The sequence below is a fragment of the Harpia harpyja genome, chromosome 1 (genome assembly GCF_026419915.1).
Source record: "Harpia harpyja isolate bHarHar1 chromosome 1, bHarHar1 primary haplotype, whole genome shotgun sequence".
Taxonomy (NCBI): domain Eukaryota; kingdom Metazoa; phylum Chordata; class Aves; order Accipitriformes; family Accipitridae; genus Harpia; species Harpia harpyja.
In genome coordinates, this window is record NC_068940.1 from 43,221,003 (window position 1) to 43,241,421 (window position 20,419).

Consider the following 20,419-nt stretch of genomic DNA (forward strand, 5'->3'; position numbering starts at 1 on the left):
CCTACCCCTGTAGTAGCAGAACAGACCCTGAGAAAATGCCATGAGCCTTAAAAGAATTTGCATCAGGTAGCAACAAAATAATTTTGAGGGACTTCCTGGAGAGTGAAAAGCTCAGAAAAACTGGCTCATGAAAAATAGGTTATAGATGCTGTAATATTCCCTCTTTATCAGCTCTCTGTGGATTCCCACCATGTATTGAGTAATTAATTTAGGCATCCAGAATATCTGAAAGGGATCAGGAAAAAAAATACAATTGCAAACAAATGTCCATATACACACATACACAGAGTTTAAAATGCTATTCACAACCTTACATAATGTGACAGGTGTCCTGGAAGGACACTATCATTAATACAGACCTTAAATGATAAGATTCCAGCCAATTTCCACAGTATTTTAAACAATCTTTACTCAAGCAAAACCTACATTTAGTTCAGAATATCAGTAACTGCCACGCAGCTTTTACTTAAAAGAAAATTACAGACAACAAGCATTCCATTCATATGTGAGCAGTATAGCAAGACATAGAATCTCTGGGGTTTTTTAAAACTGCCCTGTACAAAATTGTATTAAATTACTATATGTGCAACAGCAAGGGATAAGAAATAGAGGAGAGCTATTTCCACTGGAGCACCAAAGGATGGTAAGGTGTACAGATGAAAATTATAGGTTTCTCTGGCTTGACTATTATGATTCTAGAGTGCAAAGAGAAGAATAAATGTATTGTCATTTACACAAGCCTTGCAACAGAGTCAGAAGACAGAAAAGTATTAGCATATACAGCAAATAGCTTCTACAGAAAAGCACTTTCACAGTACTACAAAGGTATCTCCTGCCACTGAATATACTGTAATAATTTGAAATTAATAAAGTTATGATCTTTTGTATAAGATTTCCAGTAATTACTTTACAATAATACACTGTTCCTAGTAAAGATGTCCACATAGACAATAAGGGGAGGACTTTAGGGGGGGAGGGGTGGCAGAAGGTGGTGCATGTTTAATTTCATTGCTCATTTAATTTGCCAAAATAGTTATCTATTGTTCCAATTTAGGGTGTAGAAGAAGTAAACGCATCTCAAAGCAAAACCTCTCTCTCTGTATCTACCAAATATTATCATTCAATATTGAGAAATGTAAATTACTCTTTCCTTTCTCAATACTACAATAAAACATCTTATGCATAGGGAAGCAAACAGATCTTTACATTAAAAAGATATACAGATACACTTTTAAACCTTAACCTTTGTTGAAGAAATCCCCTATGATTTTATGTTCAACTGATCAAGAGAAGGCATGTCAGAAGCTGAGTATTACAGCTTGGATTTAGTGGGTTTAGGGGCAGGACTATCAATTGAGCAAAACGTCAATTACAGACTAATTTAATGTATACCCAAGTACATTATTGCAATTCAATAAACATCTCTTCAGAATTAAACAATTCCAATTTGCTTTCATTTCAGCCTGTGTGCATGCATTACAAATTTGCTATTATCCACACTAAAATTAGTCAGACTGTTTGGAAGCATTCATCCATGCAATCCCAGTGTGTCACCGTGCTGTATCAAACTAACCTCAGATGAACCATTTAACCTTACCTGCTTACTAAACAGGAGCAAGGAGCAGAGGAGTGTACCTTCCCATAACAATATTACTCCCCTAAAATTTCTTCTAGCTAGGTGTCTGCCTGAGTAATCCAGCAATGAATCTATCAACATCTCTCCCCAAAGGACATCCAGCCATTCATGTTTATAACTAATTCTTCTATTTTTTCCCTTCTTATATCAATGAATATGAAAGTGTCAGGCACCTATTCAATGTAGCATATTCTGATATTTGGTTGCTCCAGAAGATTGCCTTCCCTCTATTTAGCTACGATACAATACTAGATACACTACTCTCGGCAACTCAATTTCTTTTTAATCATGAATTAATTCCTCCAGATTTGAACAAAGCACAAGATCACCGAGTGGGAATTAAAAGCACTTGGCATCTAACAGGACCACTCTCTTCACGATCTGTGTAGTCTGAATATCTGCACCACGCAACACTGTATTTAAGGCATTGTAAATGCATCAGTATACTGATCATCAAATGACAGAGTAAGGTGGCAGAAAGTAATACAGTGGACAAAAGTGATCTCGTTTCTACAGCAGCCCTCCATTTTCACAGAAAAGTGAAACATTTAGATCAACAAAATTATACTCTGTGAGCAGACCCATACTTCAAATTCCCCCCATCTCACATCACCCCCACCCCAAACACAGAATGTCTCAGAAGCGACTTAGCCACCTTCTGATCTCTCCACCTAAGAGTCAGTGAGCATCCCTGTGGTGCAGGTCAGGGTAAGTTTAAAAAAAAAAAGAAAGAAAAAAAAAATCAGCTGCACAGTAAATAGCACTTTACTGCATGCCTCATGAAGGCAAGATTAAGACACATCTTGCATGTGTCAGGCACAGCATCAGCTCTTCAATCACAGTAAATAACAGGGCTAAAACCCTAGCATCCTTCAAGAACTACTGATGCTTCTACTGTGTACTTCAGGACATCAGCAGAATCACTCCTGTCATTTACTCCCAGCAGCCTTGAACAGACTCTTCCGACATGCAATGCTCCATCACAAGATTATTTATGCCTGATAAAATATTGTAAAGAAAGGCAGGTGAAGCTGACTGACAGCCAGACTGTTTAGCTGACTACAGTAAAAGTATCCATAGCTACCATGCATTACTACAAAAGCTTATAAAGAGGGCTGTATCCAAAGTTTCGATTCAAATAATTGTTTTAAGAAAATTATTGAAATTCATATCACTTTTACCCTTTTTTCTTACTTAAATTTAATATGAATGAAAGAAGAAGGTCCAATAGGATGTCAAGTTTTATACATAGTTGCCATCTGGGAGGAAATACTCAACTTGCATAAACTTACTGTTTTAATGCAACGTACCTTTCACTATTAATTCTGCATAATTCGAAACTCCAGATCCACCATCTGAACGAATGACACATCGGTACTTGCTGATACTGCGTTGAGAGGTATCAGCTACACTGACAGTAGCAGAAAAACGTCTATGGTTGACCACTCGAGTGACCATTAATGCTGTGTCCCTTCCATTCCACTGCTGTAAAGGCAGACAAAAATAATGCAAGTTATGAAGAGAGACACAAATATGCATTCATGTGTAATTCATTCTTTGTCATGCTTCTTAACATTGCTCAGACCTTTGTGTTCACATCACAAGGCTAGATTTTATACAAGCACAACTTTTCAAGACAAGACTGCCAGCCATAACCTCGAAAAATTTACAAGATTGTATGAACTAGGGCTTAAATAGTCTTACACATATATGTAAGTTTTCACTTCTATTTAATTTTTGAAACATATTTGGGCATTTGATGTGTTATATTTACTGAAAAGGCCAGAGACTGACAGCTCAGACTATGCAATTCTACACAGCATATTTAGAGGCCTGGCTAGTATATGAAAATATGACAACTGAATGGTTTGTGTACACCTGGGAAAATGCTACAAATGAACAGATTTGATAAACTTGGCATTTTCAGATGTAAAACTTTGATTCTGGACCAATTTAAATAAATTGGTTGGATGAGGAGACATCCTTATATGTCCAACATTCCTCAATAAACCTCTCTACCAATGCCAGACTACATTTTCCCAACTGGAAGAGAACAGATGAAGAATTAGCTAGAAATAGTAGTTCTCCACAGCATGAACATCTGAACTTGCTCACTTGGTCTAGTTTATTAGGAGTTTCAAAGGAAAACACACTGCTGGTTTGCTGATTTCCAGTAATCAGTTTTTGGGTGTGTTTCCAAGGCTATTTTCATTAAATGTTTCAATTTTAGAGAATGGAAACCACGTTTCCACTAGCAACAATAACGATTTCCTCCCAAAGCCTTGCTTCTCACAGGAAAAGGCTCATACTGCTTCAGGTCAGAAGTGTTTTCACACACATCTAGTCATAACTGTAGAAAGATTTCACTGAAAGAACCCAAAAAAGATAAAGAATAAGCCAAAAATATATCTCAGTAGATGCTAAAAGTACACTATAGGTTAATAAATTTCAGATAAAAATGTAATTTTTAGAACAGCTGTGATGAGAGAACAGTTGAAGCGACTGTCAAGTCATTTTTACATAATGCCAACTACATTTCTCACCAACTCAAGCCTGTTTCCCAGTTCTAATTTTCATTTTTATGATTAGGTAAACCAATTCCTCCCCTAGTATTTAAACTAGATTTGAAATTGTTATTTTTAAAGTTTATTAAAAAGTCTGAAGTCATTAAAAAAGTTTGAGTAAATCTGTTAATTATTTGACTATAAATGTCATAGCAACCATGGCAAAGGCCATTCTTGTCTGCCTCAGATGTTACAAATATGGGGTGGTCAGGCCCTCAGTCACATCAGTCCAAGCTGAGAATAAAAACTGGTGACTGGCTTAAGCATTCTGAAAGTTTATGTTGGCCCTATGTACGCGCACAGCACATATAGCAAGAGAATCCTCTTGAGTTGTTTGGGATATTAGGTTTTTAATGGCACAGAAGTTTAGAAGAAGCAAAGAGCTCAAGTATTTTAAAAGCTTCTAGAAGGTCTTTATGTATAGTGCATGGTAATGGTGGGAGTCCGCATATCAGAGCACTTCAAAGGGCAGAAGAAATAATTCTGCCCTTCACTAGGAAACATGCACTCCACATCTTCAGTTCGATATATGTTCCATTTCTAACTCTAGAACTGAAAATGAGTTCTTAAGTTTGTTACTACACCCACCTGAATAGCACAACCCAGTCTTTTAAGTCCAACCAGTAGAGTGAAAATATAGACATTAAGAGAGGGAATGTTTTGGTCTTTTAGTGAGTGACTGAAAGGAACAATCTACTATCAGTGCAGCCAAGGGCAACTGGGAGGAAGAAAAACAGTGGGTACAAACTGGTTTTGCCCATTTTCACCATCCAGGTAGTAATCTCAGACTTCAGGTTTTCTTCTTAGCATATTGTCACTGGCTCTGGGCTGAGGACATTTTTGGAGGGCAAGAGGAAAGAAGATTGCATAATAAAGCAGAAGTGAAGAACTATTCCACTTGTTCTGTCTCTTATGCTTTATGACTGAGTGCTTATGGCTACATAGGCATTTGTTTGAAACCAAAATTTTGCTGTAACTGGCTGTTTTTTCCATCTTCTGTGTCACGATTCTGTACTTTGTCACCTTAAACTCTCACCTGGAAATAATTCAAGGCAGTTCTCAAAGGATCTTGATGAAAAGATTTTGCCCCACCACCCAGTCTTTCTCTATCTACTTATTCTACTTGAAAAAATAAACAAACCAAAACCAAACAAAACCAAACAAACAAAAAAAAGCTACCACCAAAAAAAAGCACATTACTTTACCTGGAGCCAGAGTTTGTCATGCTGCGACCACTTCCCCCCAGCAATGCACTGGAATGTCGCATTCTGTCCCACATTAACCTCCACGTTCTGAAGTCGTAGGAAATGAGGTGCTTTTCCTAACAAAAGATGCAAAGTATCGCAAGGGTAGAGCAAGGCAGTAATTGACTGTGCTACACCAACACAGATATAAACACTCAGCGAAGCATTAGGGCCTATCCTTGATAAAGTGATTTTGCAAAATAAACCTGTCCTTCAGTATTTAACTATTCACTGCAGAGTGAGGTGGATGATGGATCTGACAGAGGATGGCCTAACGGATCATATAGAACTCTGGCACATCTAAAAACTTAGATCAAATTACAACACAAGTTCATGGTCATCAGCACAATTTCTTGCTGCTTGCTATAAAGAGTAATCGAGTAATTTCTTTTCTTCAGAAAACTGTGTTTCTAAAAAGGTCAAAAAAAATCAAATGCTTCTGAGCTTGTCAAGCATGACTGACCCAAAACAAATTTTCACAAGGGTCTTTTTTTCCTATTGATTTTATTGACTATCAAATACATCCTAGACCTTTAGAATAATAATGTGTCATTAATATCAAACCAGATATTAAATGAAACATTCATATAACTGACAGTATTGTATCACTGTACTAGTTTAAGATCACCAATATCAGTGTTTCGCTGATACTAAATTCTGTATTAATTCAATATTAATCCACTGATATTAAAATGCAGACATCACATTTGTTCACAAAGGAACTAGATCAGAGGATTATCTTTTTGACTAAATACCAAATTCATTTACCTCTGTAAGTGAACTTATAAGAAAATATAAAATATTACAGTAGTGAATCTGACACTTTTAAATGAACTTAGTTCTTGCTGTGCTTCAGAAGAAAGCTTGTGCACCAACTTTGAAAACTTTTATTAGGACACACTGAACAGCCTTCTGAGAGTCTAAAGATCAGAGTTTTTCAACTTCATCTTTACATTTTCTACTATGATTAGACACCGATAAAATACACAATTTCAAAGGACATACCAACCCATCTTTTTCTATTGGAATCAAATAGCTTCAAAAGGATGTGGGCATCTGTGTCTGTGCATGCATGAAGCTTGCCATATAAGTATTTGTCTACTATAGACACATGAACAGAGAACACATGTCTATGCACTCTGCCAAATGTTTTTATCTAGCTTCCGTATCCCATTCACCACACGCTCAGTTTGCTGACAGCTCCTGAAAGATAGTGAGTCTGTACCATCGTGCTTTCTGGGGGATCAGTAATTTGTGTCAAAGTTTACTGGAAAACTACCTCTGGGTGACAGTCAGAATATACTACATTATATTTGCAGGCTAATACTAGTAATTTCTTCTGCAGTCTAAGGTGGGCAAATATGAAGCTGCGTAGCCTGGGTGAGTGCAGTCACACCAACCCCAAACTCCTAGTCCTCAGGTCTGCCCAGCTTCCAGATCATAGGGCTGTCCTATGATTGCAAGTGCTCATGCACACATAGTCAACAAGCTTTTAGTGTAATGAAAATTGATATTCCAGTGCATTCCTTCACAGGACCAAAAAAAAAAAAATGCCAACACCAAGATATTTCTTTTTCTCCATTACTGTGTCATTAGGGACATTTCACTGCAGTTTTGCTGATACTTAGGTTTGTCTGCTATACTGTCATCTATGAAGGTAAAGCAGATATGAAGAAGTAACACCAACAATTTCAGTAACCTCCAGGGTCATCAGGAGCTTCATGGTCCCTGTGTTTTGAGTTATAAGAATTGTAAAACTAATATGAGGGGCAAAGCCTGTACAAGTCAATGGCACGCACTCTGGTGACATTTACCCTGGTGGCTGTCACTGCTGAACAACAAAAGCAACACTGGGAATCAGACAGGAGAAGCATTTACAAAGACTGCAGAGAACTTGCAGCTTGTAGTGAGTTCTGTATGTTGCAGGTTGGAAACTGATTCAAAATGGAGTAGTTAACTGTTTGAATCATTTTGGTTTTGAGTGACCACGAATGCACTTAAATCAGTTTAAATACTTGATTAAATAGGGGTGTAACACAGCATCCTGTCTGTTGGCTTTTTTTTAAAATCCCATAACTTTCTTGTCTACACTTTGCCTAGTAGCTTTGTTCAGTGGCCTCTTTCCCAGTAAAGCAATCAGTCATAACCCAACATGCTGTGGAATGCACACAGGCCATTTGGGGGATTTGTTCAGATGCTGCCAGTTATCAGCAACATCTGGTTAATACAGATTGTAAGTATTTCTTAATGAAGTAAATGCACCCAAAGGCCTGAGCAATGAGCACATGGTAAATACAAATATAATTCAGTTAAACAGCAATTAACCATACTGCAGTTATCAGAAATGTCCTATTAAACTTGAGCAGAACCATGTCTGTCACTTTGAATGGCAGCTGTTCTTTGAAATTCCTATTGCAAGAAAATCAGTTGATTTCACTCCATCAATATGATCCATGATTTTTTTTTGTGAGCAGCTGTCACTGACTTACTAAAACTATGAACGAGTGAGAGAGGCTGTAAAAAATCTTTAGAAGAAAATGTATGCTACATACACAATATAGACACACAAAGGCCTCAAGCCACTCTGTAGATGCATAGAGAAAGCAAACAAGTTCAGACCCAAAGGCTGAGGCTCGAGGTTTCTTTAAATAGAAAAAAAAAATCTAAGCTTATTATTATGGCTGCGATAAAAGAAATGCAGTACTAATATTTTTGAACAGTGTAATGAACCTGCATTACTTTCTACTCCTGTGCAAGCGTATTGTCTAAATGAGACTTATTTTTAATATCTTTAGGGGGATGCTGAGTGGGTTTAACATTTGTTGAGACACACACACCTTTGGGATATGTCCTTTACCAAGGAAATACTGAAACAATTTGTTTGTTTCTTCTTAAGTTAACCACACAGGATATTATCAGAAGCTTTTTAGATTGTTTTCTACAGCAATACAATTCAGAAATAATAAAACAATCAGTTTTATGTTCTCATAACAAGAGAGGAAGGGAGAATTCCACAGATGTCCTAGCACTAGCTATAGACTGAGAGCAGTTTTGCCTTTTGCACAACTTGCAAAGTTATGTAATTATGCAGGGCTGATTGTCTTTAGGTGTCTCAGAGGTATAGAAGATGACATTTTAGTGCTGACCAAAATGGGTAAATCACTCCTTTAGACTGTAAAGCCTGGTACATAACACACTGATATAGTTAGAAAAACAAAGAGTGCTCACTGCATGGATGGGCGAGAACTCTGACTTCATCCACAGCTATGTACCCTGGATGTCCTTTCAAAGAGACAGATTCAAATATCACCTGAAATACAAAATAAGAAAAAGTTTTCTTAAAAAGAATAGCTACACTAGTCATTTGGCCAGTCACAATATTCTGCTCTTATTCCAATGTCCGAGTCATTCAAGGCATTTCATTGTTATTAATGAAGACATACCAAGGTATGTACATGCATACCAAAGACTGAAAAACTGTTTGATATGGAAAACAAAAAATTAGAGCAACATTCATTAGGATAAGAGACAACTAGGTGCTGCTTTCATTCTGAAGAGCAAAAAATACCCTGCGTATATACACACCTATATTCACTTTAAGCACCACTCCAAGAACATTAAGTAGATAATCATTTGACATCTTGTTGTTAGTATGCCTCGGAAAGTTGGAGAATCCTGTACATGAGATAAAATTCTCTTATTGAATCAATAACCCTGCATGGATTCATCTGGAGAAAACCTTGATTTGGCATGGATGCCATTGCAGTATTAGAAAGCAAATTACAAGCAACGGATGACCCTGGATTCTAGTTACTGTACTGAAATAAGATTCTCCCAGATAAAGTTGTTTCTGCCTTTCCCTGGATTGAACTAACATGGTCTGAGAATGAATATTCTTAAAAACCACATGTAGTATTTCTCCACATTAATGGTACACCAACTAGCACTTTCTATTTTATTTATGTAGCTAGATAATGAAAGTGTTCCAATAATTTGGGCCTGCATAGACAGATATTCAATTACAGATGAACAAAAATCTCATTCTTCCCTATGGCTTTGTGATTTTACCTGGAAAACTGCCCTGATTTGAAGTATGCTGTTACTACAAATATACAGGCTAACTGAAAATAGGCAGTGCAGAAAAAAACCCTAAAAAACTGATAAAGCGATCGTTAAAACTAAGTTAACTACTGCCAAATAAGCTAACTAAAAATTCAGGAGAAAATAGTATTAAATATGGTGCAGTTTGGCCAACAATTAAAGGATAGTACAACATTAGTTGTAGACTGTGACCTCATTGCAGTCTACACCTTCCTCAAAGTGGGCAGCGGAGGGGGAGGTGCTGATCTCCTCTCTCTGGTGACCAGCAATAGGACACGAGGAAATGGAATGAAGCTGCATCAGGGGAAGTTCAGATTGGACATTAGGAAAAGGTTCTTCACTGGGAGGGTGGTCAGTCATTGGAACAGGCTCCCCAGGGAAGTGGTCATGGCACCAAGCCTGTCAGAGTTCAGGGAGCATCCAGATGATGCTCTCAGTCATATGGTTGAGTTTTAGGTAGTCCTGCAAGGAGCAGGGAGTTGGACTTGATGATCCTTATGGGTCCCTTCCAACTTGGGATATTCTATGATTCTATGTGGAACAGGAAGTTTAGAAATGTTAAACTGCAATAGAAAAAAGAAAAATGCAGACTGATTATTTAACATCTTGGTAATGCTACCTCTCAAGTTAGTGATTCTCTTTCCAAAGGAATGAAGTGCTATCCTTTACTATTTAAAAAAAAATGAATGGGTGGAGATGTAATGGATGCTGTCCCTCTGCATTTGAAAGGGCTGTCCGCAGTTTCATTCCCTCTTACTAAAGTAATGTTCACACTGTACTAAATTGCTCATTTTTGCATGAGTATACAATAATGTTTTCAAGGACCAAGTTAATTAACATGTTCAGCTGGCACAGTTATTACTATCAAAGCAGTATGCTAGTCCAGCTACTTGTTTCGTAGGAGAAAGTATTTCAGTAATTTGTAACCTCTAAAATTCATTACTAGAACACAAAGTTAACTACTTAAAGCCAGTTTTTAGCACTTATTTTCATTCTGAATAAAAGCTGGTATTCCCAGTCCGTCACTGTTTAGCCTCTTCTTCATCTCCTTCATCAGAAGATACAATACCGTAAAAGATTCAACTGTCCAAGTGCTGATCACCGCATGCCCTGGCTATGAAAGTAGACTAACATGTCCTTTGTAAGTACAGAATTGCTGTTAATCATTTTGCTTTGCAATTGGCTTTCCAGAACGTAGTTTCTACTTATGTTTCCATGACTTCTTAAGATCTGCTCCCCCAATTCAAAACACATCCAAACGTGAGATCTTCTGAAATACATCCATTAGAAAAAAGACATGAAAAAACCAGGTAAAACACAAAAATTGACAGGCAAGGATATAAACTATGAAAAGCTCAAGTGCTAACAATATGTAGAAACAAAGTTCTACTCCAGAGGAGGGTGGACAAAAAATAGGCTGTCCAAGGAGCAATAGGAGGAAGCAAGACTCTGGAAGATAAAATAATCTAAAAAACATCAACAAGTATTTTGGTTATCAAGGTTCTTGATAAGCTTTTAGGGACTATATAAAATAAGAGTATTCCTTAGTATGGAAAATTATAATTATTTTAGAAATGAAACATCATTCATGATAAAAATTACACTTACTGGAAAGGTTATGTAAGGAACTACTGCAACTCCCTTCAGACTTGAATTAAAGTGCAACATTACAGGTACAAAAGCTTGTTTTAGTTTTGCATTTGTGAAAAGCTATAAGCCACAGTGAACTAATTCTCAATTTTGTGCATGCCAAGAACTGGGATAGAATAGTTCTCCAAGGCATTGGCATTAGCTATTAGTGTGTGGCAAAAGTAAGCACCGATACATAGAGAATTGTCTTCTGTTAATTACCAACATGTACAGAGTCTTTAATATAGCAAAATATAACTTAAGACAGTAAGAACCAAGTCAATTCCTAAAAAAAACATGCACACTGGTGCAGAATCCACTGAAAAGAGTGGAGGAATCCTCAATTCACACAATATTGTTTTGACAGACTATTTTATTATCTGTTCCACTTTACGCACAATATTAGTGTTGTTTCCCAGTTCAAACTTCCATATTGTTGTCTTTTTCTGTATTTCACAGTATCTCAGCCCTATCAAAGCAAGAAGTACAGAAGCACCCAGATTTTCCTGAAAACAGGGAATTGAGACTCAACATGAGGAAAAGGCAGGAATAAATCCTTATGGGTCCCAGTTCTGCAAATTTCACACTGAATATCCCTCTCATGTCCTTTTAACTTCAGTCGGAAATTTAGTATAATGATTGAGACATAGGCATTTAGTAATGCTTTACATTTAAGGAACTTCTCAGAAATTAACATAGATGACAAAATGCAAAGCTTTACTCTTAAAAAACATTCTTAAATGCTCCCGAGAACTGCAAATACTAAGTCATTTCATGTCTCCTTACCAATAAGCAATCCTACATTTCACTGCTGCTATATACCAACAATGTCTGTGTTAGCAACGTAGCCTAGCTCATCTGTTGTGGTACAACAGTTTTCTTCAGGCATGGATCAATAATGTTCCTTGCTATACATCAAAAAACCTCTTCCTAGCAGACTCTAGTGCTGCCCTTGGTGCATTCTGGGACTAAGTTCATCCTTATGGCAAGCAGTAATTCAAGATTACATGTATTACCTTTCTCCAAGAACTATTACAGCTTTTTTCTCACTACACTAAAAACATTTGCAGGCTGGGAATCCAAGTACGAGTAACTCTAGGGTAGACATTATAAATCTCCACCATCCCCATGTTTATATCTCTGCAGAGTGCTTTTGGATCCAGATGACTCATATGACCCTTGCACAGAACTGCCAGACGTAAAGCATGACCTCTGGCAATTGGCTTGGTTACTAGTTTTCCACAAGTCACATCTCCAAAGCTCAAAGTACTTGTCAAAGCCTCAGACCCAGGGCAGATAGTTTCAGATTTTTTGCCTGACTGAATTTTTGATGCACACTGCGATTCAAGATGGTGTGGTTTCTGTGCATTAAGAGAATAATCTACGTTTTGCCCAACACAGATGTCATTATATAGGAAAAACGCTTGTTTTCCAGGGTTATCTGGTGCTTTTGAAATACAGAACATGCTTTCATGCCTCTTGCATACAAAGAATTCTCCAGGCATGCAATTTTGATTTAAAGCTGACAAATAATACTCCGATGGCACATCCTAGATTGCAAGTGTGAAGTGAGACACTCCCTAGGCAACACTACACCCAAGCTTTTGTCATCCTGCTACCTCTGGATTCCTTTAGCCAGAAGTGTTACTTTAGGCTGCCAAATAACAATAATTTTGATTAAGTCCTTCATTGTGTTTTGCTCTTCACTTTTGCAAGCTTAAAGTTTTCTTTTTTTTCTTTTTTCTTTAAAACCTTGATTAAATGTAGAAACTCACAGGATTGCAGACCATCAACAGAAGATGGTTTATAAAATCAGGGACTGATGATAGATCAGTCTATTAGATCCCCCGTAACAGTGGGACAGATCTCAGATTTTAAAAGCCACACTTAAGGAATAAGAATACAAATATAGGCAGAAGGAAACATCACCCCCATTCATCAAAAAGTAAAAAAAGAAAACCCTTGCATTTTCTAGGAAGGAACTACTCCTAGACAGTTACTGCTGGGTTCCAATCTGTTCAATTTTGCATTGCACTGGAAAGTTCTTGTTTAATTTAAAGGATTTTTTGCTCAGGAAAAGCAAACATAACCTGCAAAAGGACTTGTGAAAGAAGTAAGGCTCAGGAAGTCTACTATTGGTATATCTAAGAGTAGGATCTCTCTTAGTGTGAGATCAGACTGTCTCTTCCAGGTTTTTAAAGCACTGATTATCTGGGTGAAAGATCATTTCTGTTAACTCTGTGGAACACCTAGTATGAAGAAAATTCTGGTTCATGACCAGGTTCATGTTAATATGAATGGAGTATAAGCACTTTAATATGACTTCAGAACAAGTGACAAGTTGTGCACAGCCCTTAAAACACCACTTTCCACACATTTGCATCTCTTTATCCCTTCCTCTCACCCTGCATAGCGTGCTGTATGTATTCTGCTGATATCCCCAACTCTTTTTCAGAGGCAGAACATTAAAGCATTCTACTTCAGCTCGGATTTTATAGACCTCCTACCCAGTTATTAGAAGCAAAAAAAAGAAAAAAAAAAAAAAGGCAAGATTTTCTACCTGCTATTTTCTATTCACAGACTATTTGCTGCCTTTTCATAGTTTATTCTACCATAATTCCTATCTCACTCGTATCTTTTATTAACATATGAACATCAGCTTTTCCTACAAGGTTTAGGGTGCAATTACCTCCCAGGATTTTTTTTTTTTTTTGCCTTGAATGTAAAACAAGACAAAAACACACCTTTAACACCTAACAAGAAGTATGCAAGTCCATTGTGTGCAATCTTATCTAATTAAAACTAAAACAATGACTGCAAAGTTGCCACATGAAGTTTGAAGTGGACAACTAACAAGTAGCTGTAAAATTAATATAACCAAAAAACAACTTACCCATTACATTCCCCAATTTTGTGCTTGTTTTAAAAATATAAATCTCCTAACAGAACAAGTAAAACTATCTTACAAGCAGTGCTAAAAAGAGGAGGAATGGAGGATCTGATGAAGAGTATACTCATGTTGATAACATGGTACAAGATTTTATTAGTAGCTTACATACTTGCACCCGTCATACAGGCACAGGAAAAGTCCTGTTACAAAGCTGAGTGAACAAATGTTCCTTCTTATGGAACGAACTAAAGGCCAAAAATAGTTCAGACAAATTTATGCAAAGATACAGTTACACATCTAGACACTCAGTTGTATTTACATTTACAAAGTGCCATGGAAAGTGCCAATACAAGTTTGTTTATGTGCCAATTTCATGATAAACAAGTGGGTCTTAACTTCCCAATAATTTGACTCCCAGCAGTCTATCCATCCCTCTGTGACTTGACAACAACTGAAGAAAAAGGATGAAGCAGAAAGAAATATGTCAAGATACCTGTATAAACCTTTTGCTATAAAAACTTCTATATGTAAATCCATTCTGATAGGAGAAAGTTGGGGGAGATTTAATTTTCAGAATACCCGTTGCTAACTTAGCTCATACATAGCCAAAAGTTCAAAGGACACAGAAAGAAAAATATATAAACTCATACCTGATAAAAATGTGGCCAGAATGTACTGATGGCAAGTTCTGCTTTCACCCAACCTTCTGTAACAACCCCCGAGACATTCCATATAGGATTGCCCTGTGGTCCTCCATTCACCTTCACGTAGACATTCAGAGAGCCAGGACTCGAACGGTCTCTGCTGGATAAGTAATAGTGGAAGTCGATGCAATGCGTGTCATTTTCCTTCAGTGTAGGCAACAGCAAGTGAGCTTTCTGCCCAGATGCCCGCCCAGAGCTGTTCACCATCATGAAGGAGCCTACAGAGGAAAGCAAAAAGAGAAGAAAGAGGGGGTTTGCTTGGCTTTTTCAGTAAAAACAGTTCCATTAGAAAAGTCAGGGATTCCCTTAGAAGCCAGAAAACAAAACATTCATCTGAAGAACTCAAACTAGCTATTTTATGATAGTTGTTAGGTAACAGAGAGAAAGGATATTAAAATTGCAGGGTATATACACAAATAGATTCAGGGCCAACTAGAACCACTTTAATTAGATAACTTAGAAATCAAAATAAAAATACTATTTTGCTTTTATTATTTTATAACCTTGTGATAAAACTGTCACTCTAAACAAAAGCATATTCACACTTCAAGCAGCAATGAGGCTCTCCTACCACATACAGTCCCCCAAAGGCACATTCAATACAAAAACAACAATGGACCTAATTCTCAGCTGATGTTTGCCTACATGGGTCCCTACCCACTTTGTGCCAATCTATTCCTGTGAACCCTGCATCTTGGCACTGTAAAGTTTTGAAGGTTGTAATGTGTTAAGGAAAACCCAGTTTTCAGAGCCCAAATGAATTAGGCATGTTAGCATAAAAGCAACATCTCAACTAGAAATAATGCAAGAAGGACAATTATTCTTGCAGGAGGGAAAGACAGAGTGAATTTAGGGAGGGAAATATTTACTAAGATAATTTATGAGTTTTTTAACCTGGAAGCTTGCATCATATTAACCGTGGCACTTGATGCTGAATTCACATTTTGATTCATCAAGCAGTTATTTTACAGCACATTGTGTCTCGACTCATCTCTTCACAGATGCATCAAGGTGACAAATGTTAGCAATAAGGAAAAACATTATGAGAGTTATTTAATTCAATTCTCTTTAAAGGATCTCCTTTATGTGTGTACAGACACTTACACTCAGAAAAAACTGAAGAAAATACCAAGACTGGGGGGTGGGGTGGAAATCTGTGCGTCAGCAGCCAGGCATGATAATTTTTAATCAAATGCAGCCCTCTTGACACACTTGGTTCTAATGCTGCTGCCAAGGCATGCTACAAATGTATTTCTCTGCTGGCCTCTTGCAGTTCACAGAAGATTGAGTTTGAAAAGCCCTGCCTCACTTCTAACCTATTGACTTTCCCTATTCCATGCTGTAGCAGTGTGACACTCAGATGAGCCAGATAAACATTTTGATCAATTCTGTGCAGTGAACAGCCATATATTCTAAATTTGTATCAACAGATACCAGCAACTTTCTCCCACAAAAATGTTTTTTTTCCCCTGTGTTTATATGATATATATGCATTTTGTAAAAGATTGAAAAGCACGGATGCAGAAGGAAGTCAATCTTTCAAAAAAAACCACAACAAAAAACAACAAAACAAAAAACCACACACTCTAGAGACCTTGGAAAATTCAAGCACAATGCAAGCACAGCTGGGGAAGAGGCTGTACTAAGTAATACAAAAATTTATAGGCAAGATGCTCTCCGGCAATCCTATCTTTCATTTTGATACATTGAAAATCAAAATGGCTCCAAATCAAGAAACTCCCAATTCACAGCCAGGACTTCGAGAAACATGAGAGCTGAATCCAAACTTTTCAATTTCTCTCTAATAATCAAAGTCCATAAGGCGGGATCCTGACAAATGTTCACTGTTGATCTAATTCTGCTCCCAGTCAACCACAAAATACTCTTCTTCAGCAAGTATTGTATACATACTATTCTTAAAAATCCACCCAAATAAACTAAAGTTTCTCAAAACTGAGATTTGGATTCTGTTTCTGTGACCTAAGATAATTTATTATCAGAAAGCACAATTGCTAAGAGGCTTGAAGAGGCAGCGCAGCCTGATAGGTAAAGCAGCAGCCTGGAAACCTGACAGCCTGATTTCTAAGACTAATTATGACACTCACTTTCATGATCTCTGTCAGTATACATAGTCTGCCTTATCTTCCCTTACAAATAAAGCAAGAATAGTCATAAGAACCACTCTTCTACTGAGAATCTGGGAGGAAGGCCACTCTAAAATTGCTGAGTAACAGTAGTATAGTATAGAGGAATATAGCAGCTGCTGTGAAATGCACTGCCTGCAGCATTTCAATGCCATTTTGAGGAACAGTATGAAATACAAGACGACAAGTTCTACATTTGCCAGATCTCATATTTGAGGATGATGGTATGGTCAATTAAAACACTCAGCGAAGAAAAGCAGACCTCTTGTGCATTCACAACGTTTTTGACCAAGTGCCTGCTACACTGGGTAGGAACCCAGGAAAACTAATTTTTGCAGCATCATTGATTGGATCATAGGGGATATCATTTCACTTCTGGGCATCTTTCTCAAATTTTATCTTTTTTTTTTTTTTTTAATTTGGATAATACATGGATTCCTACCCTAATGAACTACTCTGAAGCTGTAGAGTGTCTAACACAATACAGTCTTGAACTGCACTGGGGTAGGTAAGTGTTTCAATGATAGAAAAAGTTAGGGAGTTTTTCACTTTTACAGATTCGTGTATAAAAATAACAAGCTTTCCACTGAGAGAAAAAAACATCAGCTTTTGTAAAAAGTTCAAAGCAATAATTACAATTTTATTTTTTGCCACCCACAAAAAAATGAATCACAAGGTATTTGCGGTATGACAATGGCCTTTTGTGCAACTGCTGACAATTCTAGAGAGAGTACGGAGCCTGAATCTAGCAACTGACAACATGAGCAAGTAAAATAACCATCCACCACAAAGCACTTAGTTACTAAAAGAATAGCATTACAAACAATTGTCATATGCAAATTATTCATAGCTTCTTATTTATACGTTTGTTTTGGTTTTTTTTTTAAATACAGTATGCCTAGAGATAGAGGAGAAAATACTATAAAAATGTACCAGTCTCCAGTAAAGTCCTGGAGAGAGGTATTATTTTGTATGACAGCGGAAAAGATGTAAAATTCCACTTATAGTGCCATCTCCATCAGAGAGAAGTACTCACACCTTATTTAAATCAGTTTGTCACCTACTAACCATACCACATTCCTCTCCTCTGCAGAGACTTAGTTGGCAGCTTCCACAACAAACCCTTCTACTGGCTAGTCAAGGCATAGTGCACAACACCTCAAGCCTGGCCATCATAGGGGAGTATAAACTTGCAGTTTAATCAAGACTATAATTGACATGAGATGCAAGAATACGCTGATCTACAAAATTTCAGTTGTGAATAAATTATACCCTGTATTCTATAAACTGGCCTCCAAATATACCCGTTTTCATTTTTCTTTTCATAGCGTGAACTTGAGTGGGTATCCTGTTCACTGTCCTCTAGGACCTTCAAAAGTTTGCTCTTCATGCTCCAAGATCAACAGCTGAGATCCACTGTCCTATTATAAATATCCATGCCTAGTGAAGCTTGTCCAGGCAGGATACATCACTTAGAGGTAGGTGAGAGATCATGAAAATTGCTCCCACCAGTTAAAAAAAAGCCTTTTAAGGACAAGTGTGGTTTTCCTTATTATCCTTAATAAAAATTGACATATTGTGATTCAGAATCTGACAGCCTTCTTTAGACTGAACATGGAATTGAAGCTGATGGGACTTATTCTCAATTTATAGGCCTGTATGTGCAAGTAAAAGAGATACAATCTGGTCTGGCACCAACAAACCACTTGTCACATTTTGCACTCATATAAAGAACTAGGGAATGAATTAACATGTCACAAATGGAAATTATTGATCGATGGATGACTGAAAGCCACTTAAATGTCTCCAGGCAAGAATCTGAATAAAACAAAAGGTATCTTAGAGAAACTCTTATTTAGACCATTGTGTATATCCAATTTTGAAAAATAGTAACAGCAGATTTAGCCTTGTTGTTTTGTTTGCCTCCATCCAGAAAGCTCAAATATCATAAAGTCAACATCGAACTGAAAAAACGAATTTTAGGGAAAAGAATTACCTATGCTGTGTAACAGTTCTATTTTATACTTATTGGACACAGAAGTATATGCTCATTAAAGCAGACTGAGTATCAGATCAATTAAATGTAATGCTCTTGGATCAACAGGTTAGATTAATTAATATCTTGCTGGTTTTGTCCTGAATAACCAAAAATGAATGTGCTGTGTTCAGGTCAGTCAGAAACAAGGAGGATGGGAAGACAGTAAATAAATTCATTTTTAAAAATCTGTTCGAACCACAGGAACATAAAACGGCACTCTCTCATAGTTATTAAACATACCACTGAAAATTGGGGAATTAAACCATGAAGTGCTCTCTAGCTGGCCATAAATTTCAATTTTTCCCCTGCTTGGTGCATAATGACGCCTTGATAAGCGTCCTATTATTGATGCATCTGCAACATATATTCTCTTTTCGGAGCTGAAATGCTACTCTGTAGCAGATGGTGGCTATTGTGTTTACACATCAGCACTTTATGATTGCATTTTCTCACGTCTGCAGTAAAAAGAAAGCCGTAATTGAGTTTTTAATGGCTTTGCACATTGTTCATTAAGATTACGTGAGTGTGTTCTGACAAATGACAGCTAAAGAAATGAGCCACTGAGAACCCCTCATGATCACCAGACAGACCTCAATCGATGCTGTTTCACTGTTGGCTTTGAAGAACCGTGCTGTTTAAAAGTGAAATTATAGCAACCATTAAAGACTGAATGTAAACTTGAAAAGAAAGCTGTCAAAATGCTCAACTGCAAAACGAGACTTCTAAAACCTTGAAAATCAGAATCAGGTACAGAATGCTCTTTTAAAGAGCAAACTCCTTCCCAAAATAAAGTAATGGCTTTTCCAGCAGCTCCATCAGGTGCACAAGCATGTTTTAGACACAGTTTTGCTTATTTCCAAAGAACAACTCTGTCTCCAAGAAAGCCAGTCTGACGTCTGTGCTTTTTAAGGTAGAACAAAGCAACATGGAATAATCTGGGTTGGAAGGGGCCTCAGGCCAAGCCCCTGCTCAAAGCAGGGTCAGCTAGGAGGCCAGATCAGTTTTCTCAGAGCTTTTACCTACTGAGTCTTAAACACCTCCCAGGAGGACTGCCCATCCCCCCTGGGAAACCTGCTCCATTGCTTGACTGCCCTCATAGTTTTTCCTTATATTCAGTCCAAATCCTCTCCTTTCAACTTACACCCTTTATCTCTCATCCTCCAGACACTTACTGCAGTAAAGATCCTAACTTGGTATTCCTGATAACCTCCTTGGTACTCAGGGGCCACTGTCAGGTCCCCCCACAAAGCCTTCCCTGCCCCAGGCTGAACAATCCCTGGTAAATCCTCAGCCTCTTCTTACAGGGCAAGGGCTCCAGCCTCACAGACTTAGTGGCCTTTGTTGAACTGGCTCCAATTCATCAGTCTCTCTGATATTACAACACCCCAAACTGGGCACAGTGTGCCCAATGCAATCCAATGACTGGCAATGAAAGGGGGACCACTTCTATTTGTCTACTGGCTATGACC

General features: G+C 37.5%; 1 protein-coding gene across 6 annotated transcripts in view; it reads right to left on the bottom strand.

Annotated features, from left to right (window-relative positions):
- The window catches only part of PTPRT (protein tyrosine phosphatase receptor type T), a 492,692-nt gene that overhangs the window by 283,170 nt on the left and 189,103 nt on the right, over positions 1-20,419 (bottom strand). For all 6 annotated transcript variants that reach the window (XM_052789835.1, XM_052789817.1, XM_052789853.1 and 3 more), the window contains exons 3-6: positions 14,715-14,986; positions 8,673-8,754; positions 5,406-5,521; positions 2,947-3,121 (exon numbers count right to left, since the gene is read on the bottom strand). In XM_052789835.1, the coding sequence (XP_052645795.1) occupies positions 2,947-3,121; positions 5,406-5,521; positions 8,673-8,754; positions 14,715-14,986 (645 nt within the window). The remainder of the gene's footprint in view (positions 1-2,946; positions 3,122-5,405; positions 5,522-8,672; positions 8,755-14,714; positions 14,987-20,419) is intronic.